General features: G+C 39.7%; 1 protein-coding gene across 3 annotated transcripts in view; it reads right to left on the bottom strand.

The window, feature by feature from the left end:
- The window catches only part of SOBP (sine oculis binding protein homolog), a 112721-nt gene that overhangs the window by 83360 nt on the left and 14942 nt on the right, over nucleotides 1-14419 (bottom strand). For all 3 annotated transcript variants that reach the window (XM_079298702.1, XM_079298701.1, XM_079298700.1), the window contains exon 4: nucleotides 5769-5920. In XM_079298702.1, the coding sequence (XP_079154828.1) occupies nucleotides 5769-5920 (152 nt within the window). The remainder of the gene's footprint in view (nucleotides 1-5768; nucleotides 5921-14419) is intronic.

The following is a 14419-nucleotide window of genomic DNA, read 5'->3' as shown; positions in this document are numbered from 1 at the left end:
GCAATACATTTTGCTTTGCTGTGGATGAGCAGTGAGATATTCTGACTGATGGCCTCAGCAGGTTAATTTAGAATTTCACTTGCTTCTTCTAATCATGAAAAATCCTAGCTCTGGTTTAGGGAAGCAGTTCTATGAGATTTCTGGGTTTAGCATCCTGTAAATAACAAGACCAGCTGATGACAGCAAGACAGTGATGTCAGTCTTCTTTCTGACCAATGCCACCCATTTCTTTCACAGATCAGGTCTTTCTTGATATTTCAGCCTCTGTTCCAGATTCTTAGTCACTATCTGCAGCCTTCAACCCTTCACAAACTTTAAAAACATCTCCTAAATGAGGTTATTTTCCTTATCCCTCCTTCTCCAGCCAGTTCCTCAAAGAAGTTTGCAATTGTGCCCCACACTCGAGCAGTTTCCCCTGCAGACTCAGCGTCTCATCTGCATTCACTCATCAGCGCTCATTTATATCTCAACAAAGCAATCACAGCTATGGAGATATTTGTTGTCTTTTGCCTCTCTACCTTCCAGCATTTGCAAGAAACCTTTTTAATTGGCTGCTGTGGCAAATACACGCACGCACACAGGCAGATGTGCACACACAAATACACGCACGCACGTTCTACGCAAACCCGCAGCAGCAGAAGCAACTTCATGAACCATTTATTAAATCTTGCTTTTCTCTGCAGCTCCACTGAACCAAACATGGACAAAAGCAGGCAAAGATGGTGGGACACCTGCTCTGCACTGACCTTTCTGAACACCTGACTAATGCAAGTTAAATCTCTAGGAGAAAGATTTTCTATTCAGAGCCTCATGTGTTTCAACTGTGGAAAGGGAACCTAAAGAAACAGCTAAGCTTTTTTTTTTTTTTTTTTTTTCAGGGAATTATTTGCATCAAGTTGCTTTAAGCAATTTTCTGAATCTCAATGAATAATGATCACTTTACAAATTAAATTTTGTAGATGCATAGGAAAGAGATGAAAGTAGCTTCTTTTCTGCCATTACTCATTGACTTAACAGTGAGATTGTTAAATATCTCTCATGCACTGTTAGGCCGCACAATTAAGCTTGAAATCAAGAGAACTTTCTCTGACAATCCTCAGTAATAATTTTGGGGAATGATAGCTACTGTTTACTCACAGTTTATAGTATGTGTTTGTATATAAATGTCCATATTATCACTTAGTGATAGATATTAATTAACCAAAAAATTATGCAGGCAAGAGCACTAAAGCTATATGATGTTGCATGCTCTTTACCATCTTTAAATACAGCTTGAAAATGTGAGGAGTGGTATAATGCAGAACTCAGAACTAAATAAATGTGTGAGACTTCTTACAGTTCCATTTTATAGTTCACATCCATTTTTGCCACACAGATGAGATAAAGGACCTTAATACACACTCCCTGTCTGCACCACTAACACACAGTGCTGCCCATCACTATACTTTACAGGGAGAAAAAGGTCATCCTTGTTTACATCTTCATGGTGCTAAAGAGTAGCTTACATTTACTTTTTGATTTATGCCTTTTTGTTTATTAGTATGAATGAAATTGGACTGCACTGTAAACAAAAACATCTATCTTTCTTCCTAATTGGGAGGCAGTGCAAAGCAGGGACAAGGTTAAATATAAAATACTGCCTGAGAACCTTGCAGTCACTATGTCTCCAAACTGTAGTCAAACCAAGTAAATTATTCTTTAATATATCTTTGAAGAGAGTTTATAACCTCTCTGAAGTCAGTCCTAGTCGTACATTTGGCTATTTGGTTATAATAAATTTGTTTTCTGACCCATTGAGTCAAACAACTTAATTTGAAAATTAATCTTTTCAAGCTTCAGACTCCCTGGATCCAATTATGAATCCAACTGTTCACTTTAAATTTCACATTCTGAAACTCAGTGGTCTAGTGCTTTTTGCTCTTACGTGACTCTTTGGTACTTAACTTTGCATTAGGTGGCCTGTAAAATTAAACCTAAGAAGGGAGCACCCAAATCTTCTGTCTGTGGTTACTAACACTAATCCCAAATGCTCGCTCCTCTAGCAATGGTTCCTTTTAACTGGTATTATTATACACAATAGATTGTTATTATATAGTATTCATTATGTGCATTTGACTGGGCAAACTGGACTAAACAAGAACAGGAATGCAGATTTCAGTTATTTTTGTTTGAAGGTGGCAGTGGTGATATTTTTAGGTTTCATTCTAAATTGGATCTTGTCTAAATATTTTGGGTTTTGCTTAATGGGGTAAAAGCTTCAATTTTTTGTTAATTTATGTCTGATAATTTAGATAAATTTACTCTGTTGTGAGAGCCTTTATAATTTCAAAACATATATATTTCTATCCTTGCAAGGCATGGCTGCTGGCTGATATAATTTTAAACAGTCATGACTTCAAAATACCTGGAGCAAAAATTGCATTTCTTGTAAGAACAGCAACTTGATGTTGCACCAGCCTTTTTCTTTACAAATTTCCCACTGCAGGCATGAAGGTCCCTGGACAGCCCTAGCTATGCACGGATGCAGAGGATTCAGGAAGCTTGTGGAGCACAAATAGACACAGCAGGACAAAAGGCAAAGGCAGGAGAGCCTGACTGGCACCTCTGACTCAACTCCTTGGGTTCAAAGCTCTCAAGGCCAGGAAGGTACCCACTTATTGCAAAGTGTTGCTGCACTTGCTAAACCTAGTGCAGGGTAGGGGTTAGAAGATGGGAGCAGCCAATGCCAAGCTGACCTGGGGCTTTGAGGAGCACTTTCAGGGCACTCCAGCATGGGCTCATGCTAAGCCTTCTCCCAGTTGGGAATCCATGGCATGCAGCACTGTAGTGTGCATTTGCCCTATGCATGGGAAAAGGTTTTTTTCATTAGGATGATTACAAAATCCCTCATTCTGAACATAGCAATTGTCATTCAGGGATGGATAAGTCACAGCATTACTCAGTGCTGTTTCAAGGCATTAGTGATAACTAATTCTTTACTGTTTAAACAGTCCTATCATCTGAGGTGAGCACTTATTACAGCACTTCTTATCTAGGAAGGAAGGGAAGACGGCTTAACATGATCCATTAGGAAACTCAACCTTTATATAAAGTGACCACAAAGTCCTATCAGCTCCCAGAAATGCAGCAGCTGTACATATTTAATGTAATACAACACTATATTGTGGCAGAGATCCACTGTTTAAAACATGCATAAGGCAGGTGAAACGTGACTGTTTTGCTCCTCTGTTTGAAAAATGAGAAAGTGTAGAGTGGCATAACTCCTTAAAGTACATAAATAAGCATTAGAGTCATGGAGAAGACAGGTACACTGTTGGAATAGCAGTAACAGAGCAAAGGTCAGCAGTTAAATCTGAAACTATTGCATTCTGGTTCTTTTGATCTTATTCCTCAAGACTCCACTCTGTTACTAACAGTGAAGTGCAAAACCAGAAGCATGGGGGTCTGCTGAGTTCTACTGTGCTTGTCTTAATTTAACAGCAGCACTTCCTAAATGTTCTGTCCCCAGATCATCCAATGCCATAAACATACATGCAAGGGGCAGCTACAGATTTCCTCTGCTCAGTCAAATCCTGTGAAATTCCAGGTTCCACAAGTCTAAAGAGAAAGAAAATTTAACTCACTTGTTTAGCTTTGAAGCAGAGCCAATAAAAATGATAATGTTTTCTCACCATGCTTTGCCAAGTCCTCCCACATGACATTTTGTTAGTTTAAAACTTCTTTAGTGAATAATAGGACATTTCACTGGGATATGCTGATATAGGAAAATATTAGAACATCTATTGTGTTTATATACGTATATATGTGTGTGTGTGTTTGTATATACACACACATACAAAATAATGAATACAGAGAGCTTTCTGGATGGAAATGTTCAGCATCTTCCAGAAGTTAACAGAGGTGTAGGAAAGGGAACTAATGAGAATGTGAAGCTCTAACTCATCCTTTTTCATAATACAAGGACAAGGATGCCTCCAATAAGGCACAAGGGTAATAAATAGTAAGTCAGGTAAAAGGGAACTTTTTCAAATACTGCTTCACTGCTTGAATTCATGATCATAAACTATTACTGAATTCTACTACTAATGGGTTACTAGAAGGTTGAAGTACACCTATACATTATGTTACCATGCATATATTTTCATTTAATGGAGATCTAAATCTCTTATTTCAGGATCTAAGCTGTAAGTGAGAAAGAATACACCAAGTTCTTTCATCTGCCTCTCCAAAGTTTCACAAATTATCTGGTGCTCATCCATTCTGGACACACAGGACCACCTAACCAGGATCACTGACAATGCCTCCATTACTAGGAAGTACCTTATCCATGTAAATTTATGACTGGAAGTCACAGGAACATTAGATGACAGAGATTTGTATCCTGTCAGCCCAGAGTGTCTTGACTGTGCCTTGCACATTGTAAGGCACACAGAACTGCATGAGATAGAAGTGCACGTATGCACATACATCCATGTGAATTTACTTTCAAATAAGGAGCATGTAAGGAGTGTGCATTTCCCTTTTCTACACTTTTTCTAGATAAAAAGTATGTAAACAACACTCTTCACAGAATACTCATGTGACTTATACTTGCCTGTATGCTCCAGTAGACACTATGAGCTTGATTCTCCAAGACTGCCACTAAAATTCCACTCTGCTGATTTTTGCAACCTAATTCTTCAGGCTTTTTTTTTTTTTTTTTTTTTTGGCAGGATGATGTGACCCAAATTTATAAAGGGGGTTAATTTGCTATAACATTGCATCTTGAGTCTAGAATCCATATGTACTTATTTGTTATTATGACAGATGTAAAAGACCAGATTTAGAGACCTGAAGTCAGTTTGAACTTGACAGGCTTGGAATGTTCTGAAGCATGAGGGTAAATGGCATCATTCAGGGAAATGCAGTTTTATGAATGATAAACCTTTCCAAGACAATAAAGTTACCTAAAGGCTCACAATATTGAACAACAAAAGTTACCTTTTTAACAATTAAAAATTTGAGGTGTTTCTCCTCTATTTTTCTTTAAATGATATGTTACGAATTATGCTGCAGATAAACAGCTGCTAAAGTAACCTAGAGGGCATTTTCAGGAACTGTGCTTCAGTGATTACAGCAATTTTTGTAGACATTCAATATTAGGATTGCTTTCTAATTTTAGACAGAGTTAAATTTAAATTGAGTAGGAGGGGCTTTCACATTACTCTAGATGTTCTAGCATTGCTTACCCCAACCCAAAAAACTCTATAGCATCTGAATTTTGTAGCAATGGTAAGTTATTGAAATTGATAGACTTTTAAAGAATGAAACTAGAGTTCACCAGCAGCAGTGAAAAGAAGTCCAGCATTGTGATGGGACTGAGATTTAGGCCCTGAAAGTATTTACCCACTGGCCATGATCCCAATGCCATGGGACTTGGTGGCATTGTCATACACAACTTTTCTCTATTTCTTTGATACTTCCTCTTAGCTGTGTATGTGTAGGAAGCATCCTGAGATTCTAAGGCCAAATTCAGTCTTATGTTAATGCTTATTAGTATTTAAATTCCCTGACTCTCAAAAACCCAAGTGTCAAGCTGACAGAAACTGAAAGAAAGAAGGTTAGTAAAGGGCTGACAGTCCAACAGACAATACAGATGGAAAGTGGTGGGACTAGGTGAAACAGAGAAAACAAAAGAAATGAGTTTCTATTAGATGCTAAATGAGACTCAGGCTGGGCCTGATTAAAGCCATGTCTATGTAAGTTACATCTTTCCTTATTTCTCTTACCTTGTTTCTCTTGAAATAAGCTCTTCGGCAAGCTGCAAAGCACTTCTCGCTGCAGAAGCATTTCACTTCACTTCCCATACTCAGGGAATAGCGCTTGATTCCAACTTTCTGGCACCAGGCACACATTATTTGTACATTTGACACATCATCTTCTACAACAAAAATATAAGAACAATGTTTACATGAGATGCAAACACCTTCCTCAGACATCTGCACACTTACTCTTAGCTACAAGCAGCACCAGCTCATCTTATTTCTAACTCGCTCACTGTCAGAGAGCAGAACTGTGCCTGCCTGTGATCACCAGCTTCATCCTCAGGCAGCTGGTGACCTGTGCCAGCCAGACTCAGCAGACTGGCAAAGCTTCTAAAATGGCTGGAAAAGATGATTAGCTTCAAAAATTGTGCACTGCTGAAAATGTCTGGAAATCTCGAGAACTTTCAAGCATGCTTAAGAGCACACAACTCTTCATTAAATGAGTAACAAAGGCTGAAGGTTTAGTGGGTATTGCTGCTTTGTTCTTGTTACTTACAGTCTGCTGTAGTGAGTCCCTGAGATGCTCTGCTCAGCAAGCTGGCGATAAAACACAGCCAGAAGGTGCTGCACCAAGGCAGTTTTCTAACACGAGCCCTCTGCTAAATAAGAAGGAACATAAAACACCCCTTCTCTGTATTATTTTGAAATTACTAGCACACAAAACAGGGAGCTTGTGTGTGAATTCAGCAGTCACAGAAACATAGACTTGAGCACGGCAGAAGTTGCAGCACTGTGGCAAAATCTGCCAGGTTACTTTTCAGTTATTACATTCATTGGTCAAATTTAATTCAGGCAGAGTTCCTGAGCCTCTTTTGAGCTCTTCTCTAACATGTCTTACAAATGTGGCATGTGTGCCTTCTGCCATGTAAAAATACCCCAGAGCTTGTTTACTAATTTGCAGCAATATCCTTGTGTGGTCATCATTCCTACTTCAGCTTCACAGACAACAGCAGTGAATAGTTAAGTTTACTAAACTCAATTTGTTAGCAGAACCCTTTCTGACTTAAAACTCAAAATTCTTCAGTTCTTATGTCCAGTTTATGATACTGAATGACCTTTCAGTTACAGACAGCAGCCATTGTCTAACTTCTGGGAAAAAAATATCCCTGGAGACTAATTGCTAAAGCAGTTCCTAGTCCATGAGCTGTGGAGAATTCATAGCTTAGAGATTCTGTCATGCAGCCATCCTATTTCCCTATAAAGGATTTGTTTTTGAAGCTACGCTGTCATCGTTCTGTAAAATTATTGGCAAACTAATTTTTAGCAGAGTGATTTGGCTCCTTTCCCTGACTATCATAACTCAGAACTACGTGCTGCATTTTACTCACCTTATTGGAATAAATATTGCCAGTTTAATAACTTTTTTCCTTCCACAAATTGTGTTGTGATTTACAGCTACAAATAAAATACTACAATGCAAAATAATGACCTTTTAGTTTTAATCAGACTGTCTACCTTTAAACCTATATTTAAGGCCAAGTTATAGCACAGATTTGTGTTTAATGTATTGTATCACTTACCCTTTGGAGTGGGATTTGCCACTATTATAAGCACCTTCATATCTGAACATGAAGGGAAATCAAAACAGCTTGGCCAAAATTATCACTAGCCATCTCTAGGGTCAAGAAGCCTTCCCTGAGCTGGCTGTAACATCAGCCAGGCACACAGCTGGCAGGGTGCTGCTGTGGTGATTTTGCACGGGGTCACTCCCTCTTTCTCTGCAGGCTGGTCTTGTCCAGGATGCCAATGCTCCAGCACAGACCAAGAGCTTTCTTATCCTGACACATTTGAAGTAGTTATGTTTTACAAAGGCACCCTGATTCAGCTACCTTTGCACCATAATAAACCAATTCCTTGCAGACTGAACCTGCCCCTTTGAATGTACCAGGACAACAGAAGATCCTCTGAATCAAAGGAGCCAGGCAGCAGACTCTTGTTTCAGATAACAGCAACATATATTCCCCTACTGATAAGAAGCATTTTATCTCTGGAATAGAGAAGATCTACCAGTGATACCTTTCTAATAGCCTTCATTTCTGTTGAGAGGAACTCTCATAAATGAAAAAAAAGAATATTACAGAGCTGAAAGAGAGTTCACTGGCAAAGTAGGTGCTGAAGTAGCTCTTTTTGAAGCAGGTTAGCTTGTCTGGGGCACAGTTTTTAAAGGGAAACACAGAGATGCACCACTGGGATTCTCAGGGGCTTTCATGAGTGATTTGATAGGGGGAACACCTCAGCTGTCACTCAATTCCTGTTCACTGATGCACATGAACTGTCTCCCACAGATGATGAGAAAGACCCACACAAATATTAATTTCTAAATACACAGGCTCTCAGCAGCTGTTTGCATGGAAAAGCCAGGTTATTCACTTGTCTGCACTTTTCTGCAGGCAGTTATGCAAGACATCAGGTTCAGTCCACCTCCTTCTACCAAAGACCCTCTAAGATGCATCCTGACAAGGGCAGGAGAGGGACCTTCTGTGTCAAGTTGCTGTCTTGCAACTGTCTAGAACTTCACTGCCACCTCACAGAAAATCCTTTGAAGCAGCATGGCTTCACCTGGGGTCCACAGATCTGACAGTCAAAAAAATAGCAGAGAGTGGTCTACAAACTACTTCCAGCCAGTGTATGCACTTCCAGGAAGTGATATGTGATATCCAAGAGGTATCAACAGTATTAGCCAAAATGGTCATCATTTTGAAAGGAGGAAAGGGCAAAGGCAAGGAAATAGTCTAATGACAGACAAAGAAGACAAACTATTTCTCTGTTCTATTCCTTTCTCACCCTAGCCATTAAACAATGCAATCCTTTTCATTTCATGGTAACAGCAATAATAGAACTAGATGCCTCTTCAAATTAATAGACTCAGGAACACTGCTACAGAAGGATTAATTGAGTATGGCCATGTGAAGCAGCCAGGGAATAGCAGTACTTCAGAAGGGGGTTCAGAATATGCACTTCCTGGAACAGGACACTAATATATCAATTTTCAAGTCATCTTTGCTCCCTCAGGTGTACATTTGCCCAAGCCAATTTTTGATGCAAATCTAACCTTTTGTAATGCAGTTCATCAAATGAAAGAGAAAACATCCAGTATCAAATTTCTATGGACCATCAACCGGGTCCAGCCCAGCAGAAGGAAAAACTTGATCTAAAATCAAATCTTTTCTTTTGGCTACAAGAGATGCTGAGAACAGTAGAGAAAGGAAGTCATGCTTGGTACAGAGCTGTGCCCTATGTGTATGGATGACAGCTGGGGACAATGATAAAGATCCAAATCTGACTGTGTGCTTTCCTTCTTCACAGCGGTTGTGGCAGAGCTCTGAGTAGACCTTGTAAAAAGAACTAATAGGTGTGTTTTGTTACAGTGTATTAAGCTTAGCAACCAAAAATCAGGACTGCAACACTGGCAGAAAGTATTAATTCATGTATTTCTACCAGCAGTGAGGAGCAATAAAAAAATGTAGCCTCAAAACATTCAGACTGTGAAATAAGAGAGTTTTGGGATTTAAGTGCTGTCATCTGCTAAACACAAGCTGGAATAACCTGACACCAGAAATTTGTATCTTGCATTCCATTCAAGATAAAATTCCTCTCACTTTTTCACAGACCTTCATTTTTCAAGGCCAAATTTTTTGAAAATCACTTCACCAGATTCCTGCCCTGCTTTCAGGAAAATGTAACAAATCCCTGTTCCTAGAGCACCCAGCTAGAAGAACTTGCTGCTAAGAGATCACACGGAAGCAGGAAATTTCAAATCCAGTAGTTCAAGACTGGTTATCTGTCTTCAGTCTTTAATCTTTTCCTGATGAGAACTGCACTAAGAAAGCTTCTCCACAATAATTATACCAGTTTACTACATCGGCAATGGTCTCCTCTGCTCGTAGTCAGACTTTTGTTGGTAGTCCAGCTTAGCATATCTGCTTAAAGTAACATGAGCTCATCCTGACACCATGCCTACATCCATCATGTGAGCTCTCCCTGGAGCAGCTCTTCTGATGAAGATCATTCACCATCACTTTTAGGACTCACACAGCTATGCTGACACATGTTTGTAAAGTACAAAAATACCATTTGCAAGTCCTGGCACAGATAATTTTGAAGTGAAAGAAAATACATCTTAATAACACCTTTTTTTTCCCCCCTCCATCTGGGCCTGCAACTTTATGACCTGCTTTTGCAAAGTGCTCTCAGATCTGTCACATTTATGACAGGCAAAACTGGGTACTCTTACAGGTGAGACAAAGAGGAAATGGGACTGACACAACTGAATAGGAACAGGAGGACATTCAGTAGAACATACATATTGTTGTCCTCTGTAATTAGACCAGGTAATAGATGGATAAATCTATATAAATCTTTCTACGTACTGCACAAGATCTAAATTTCCAGCCTCCGCTTTTCCGAGTTCTCAGCTCTTCACAGGGAGAGATATTGTGGGAGTTACAATATTGTGTTTTTCAGCCTCTGGGTTGTGTCATTACAGGTGGAAGCAGTACTCCCTGCACCCACCACACAGATACTGTTCAGTTACATCTCCTTGTGGTTTTTATCCTGTGTATTTTTCATAATGAACAATGCAATAAACACAGAATGTTTGCAGTGTTAAATCATGTTCCCAAAGGGAGTAGTTTGTATAACAAGATAAAATTATCACATTATAATAACTAAATATGCATCAGTCTAAAGCATGCTTCAATTAATCATCAAAAGTTTGCACCGCCTCTTTAGATCTTAATTAAGCAGAATGTTTGGTATTTTTTTCCTTTCAAACCCATGTGAAGGAGCTGCAGAAAATTGTTCCTCTTAAACCCAATGAGCAGCAGTTTACACTAATCGATCTTATATGGAGCTATAATTTAAAGAGGTGAGGAGAAGTGAAGGAAGGCAATGACTGCAATGGAGTAAATCCATCATGAACAGCCCTGTCTCTATCTAAGCAAACTAGCACGATCTGTGGTGTTTGGTGCAATGTTCCTAAAATCCCTTCAATTCTGGAGTTAAATCCTGATCAGTTTACTAAGTTTTAACTTACAACACTCTATTAATACTGTTTTGAACTCAGATGTATTTTCAATTTTAACTCCAGCTTCAAAAAGCTGGGTGAAACCAAATGCAGCTACAGCTCTAATCCTGCATTATTTGATGATTCAAGGGCAGGTACTTCAAAACCTTACTTTCCATAATTCCTTGCAAGAAATTTGGCAGGAGATACTCAATTCTTCTAGCAAGAAGATAACATCTCTCCCAAAGGTGCCCAACCACAATACTTTTATGCAGAAGGAAGACCAAGAGGAAGGAGTGTTTGGGATTGAAATCTCAAGTACAGCACCAGGACAGAGTGAGCCTTTGTGAAACCTGTATCTTGACTGTGGTTGTATCCATGACCTGATACAACAAAATATTTTGGCATCCCATGTCTCCCAACCAACCAACTCATCTCTGGCAGGAGTTTCTTTCCATCACACTATCAGAAGCCATGCCTCTCCACTACTACTTTCATCTACTTTCCTCTCTTTTTGTTTTTGCTGCACCCCACCCCCTCACACAGGTAGTTTGGATCCCAGGTTTTTTGGGTAGGGACCTATAATAGCTCTTTTACTTTGAGCTGGGAACTGTGCTCAATCCACTGGTGTGGATTTAAATATTTTAGCTGCTTTCACTATTACTTTCTAATGAAAAGCTGTAAAACTTCCTTTTTAAAGACTTCAGATCTTAACTTGACTTGAGCATCTGCAGCAATAACAGTAAGGGCTCACTGTTTCCACTGGGACCTGCCAGGATTTCAGAATTGGATAATTCTGAGTTACTCGCCTGCTGCTCCTGAAATCCCAGATCTCCATTGAAGAAAACCAAGTAGCATGTATTCAGATTTTTCATCCCCAAGTAGTTCCTGAGGCTGTTTATCCCAAGCAAAGCACAAGCACCATTACAGCCAATTTTCTTACACTCAAAATGCTTTACCAAATTAATCTCAAACTAAAAACGGTGAAGGAACAAATATCCTGAGACATTGCTGCAGATCCCCTTGTGATATCACCTTAAGCACTCATCCTCTAAACAAATGGGACATGTGACAAACATAAGGTACAAAAAGTACCTTCAAAAAGTAATCACCAGAAGAAGATTAAAATACAGGGTTGACAATAGAAGGCTTGCTGCAGCCATGGCTATGGAAATATCAGAGCCTCTACAATGCATTTCCTTTTAAGGACCAATCTCTTCAAGTTCACTACTCTGCCAATAAAGCAAAATGTCCCAGCCCCTTTTGAAAAAATAATTTTGTGGAACCATGGCCTGCCTATGTTTTTTCTTATGCATAGTTCTGTAGGGACTGAATGCACAACACAAAAGCTGGCATTTAGGCAGGTTTTAAACATGCAAACAAAAAACCCACCTATTTCAGCTAATAGAGGGGGAACTCCCTGTGTATTTTGAATATGTGCTATTAAGGTGCATACATGGACTTCATTATTATCTTTTTAGCACAAAGGAAACACTTGGCCCTCCACAGAGAGCAAAAGACATCAGCAGTGGGCTAGATGGGGCAGGCATCCTGGCAACCACTGGCATTTAAAAACCCAGGGAGTAATAACCCTACGATCAGTGTAAATTTGGTGATGTTTCAAACTGAAAACAAGAGAAATAATTTGAAGAGTAGTGACTATAGGATTTGTTGCAGTGGCTTTTATCAGGGGACAAAACCTACAGTGAGAGAAATTGTAACGCTGTTCAGCAACCAGAAGATATTTGTGAACTACTGAAGAGGGATCCAGAGCACAGTAAAATGAAAGTCTCCTCCATATACAGACTTAGCTAGATCTGAAAACATGGTCTTTACTTAAGGAACACTGCCACTCAGTTCTGCCTGGAATCAAACTTCTTGCTACTGTAGTCATAGATCAAATTCCTCAGTGAATTTTGACAGATGATCTTGGAATTAATTGTTAATGGCCTGCTAAATACCACTTAAAACATAGTTTATGCTTTCAGATTGCTCCAATTCAATTTAAATATTGATAAAGGTTTCAGCAGGCTGTTCCAGAATGTTCGTAGGGCAGGAACTCTGCTTATTCCCATATGTTACACAAAGTTACTCATCTACACTTGTATTTACAAAATCTCCCATAAACTTTAATTCTAAAGCGATGCTAAACCGTAACACAGAAAAATTAATTTATTTCTATAAGATACTAAATACTTACTTTAGTATTTGAATATTTCTTTGCCAGACTAGGTCACAGGCTGATTTTACTAGTCAGCACTGGAAATGCTTCTCCTTTAAGACATTTTGCCTCACCAGATACCATTCCTCCAGCCCAGTCCTCCTTCACCTTCAAAGTTTCTGATAACTTCTGGTACAACTCCAGTCATTATAATTTGCAAACTAACATTATGTTGAGATACTCATCTGTGGGTTGCAGGATTTACATCCCCTTTTCCAAATATACTCAGTATCTTGTAAAAACCTTAGGAGGGAGAATTATTTTTCCCTTGTACTTTTTTCCTCTGTGGAAAGCTCAGCCAACTGCATGACATCATGATTTTTGCCTCCCCTTCTCCTGTGTCCCTTGTCAGTGACCTCCCTTCACAGCACAGTACCACAAGAAGTCAGTTCTTGTTTGGCATGTTCAGAGCAGCTGGAGCACTCTGTGCCTCACTTGTACACAGAAGGAGGCAGGAAAGGGAGGGATTTTGTTGAGCCTCATTGCTCAAAGGACAGAGCAACCAGCAGTTGTATCCCCCTACCAAGGCACCACCATGGGGATCACAAGATAAAATAAATCAAAGAGCACTCAAAGAAATGGGAAAACTGAGACAACATAGCCTCCAGCAGGTGCCAGGGGAAGGAGGCAGCTTGTTCTTACCCACATTGAAAGAATTTTTTGCATTCTTCTTTGACTACTCTTGATTTCAGCCTTCCTTCATCCCAGTCAACAAGAGCTGTCCAAACTTGCCTCAGCAAAAGGGCAGAGTCACCCTAAGTGCCCTCTCAAATTTACTCTATCATTAAAAGCTGCAGAATAACAGAAGATTTGCACACTGTATACTAAGGCCATATACTCTGCACAGCTGTGCAGGTTTTTAGTTCTGGGTCATTCCAGGCTCTTGCATTTCTGTTCATCGCTATTTCTATGCGACTTTTAAATTAGAAAAAACTACCAACCAACCAAAAAAATCCCACCAGCCTTCTTTACATTGCTATGCAGAAAATAAGAACCTTCTAACACCAAGCAGAACTAATCTTAGGATCATTTTCTTGCCATAGGCTGTATTCAAGACTAAGCCTGAAGATCACTCAGAATCTGCTGCTGGGCCATCTTGCCAGCTGAGCAAGATGGACCCTTATTAGCCACAAGGAGACTCTTACAGCAACTTTCTGGAGGCTGCATTTACTACTTCTATGCTTCCAGGTGAGGGTTGGATGGCTGATGCTGACTTATAAAGTCATGTTTGATTAGGGCACTGCTCCAGTGTGGTCCACCTGCCTGGTGCTGCAGATCAGGGCAGTGCTCTTGCAGACAGCCTCCACGTCTGAGTAACTTGCATTCTCCTGCTGGAGGCTTCCCACGGCTGGATTTAGCATCCTGCACTGACACACCATAACCTGAGTC

Source organism: Erithacus rubecula, assembly GCF_903797595.1.
Source record: "Erithacus rubecula genome assembly, chromosome: 2".
NCBI classification, from domain to species: Eukaryota; Metazoa; Chordata; class Aves; order Passeriformes; family Muscicapidae; genus Erithacus; species Erithacus rubecula.
The sequence above is the reverse complement of the archived record's forward strand: the minus strand, read 5'-3'. Positions and strand labels throughout refer to the sequence as shown.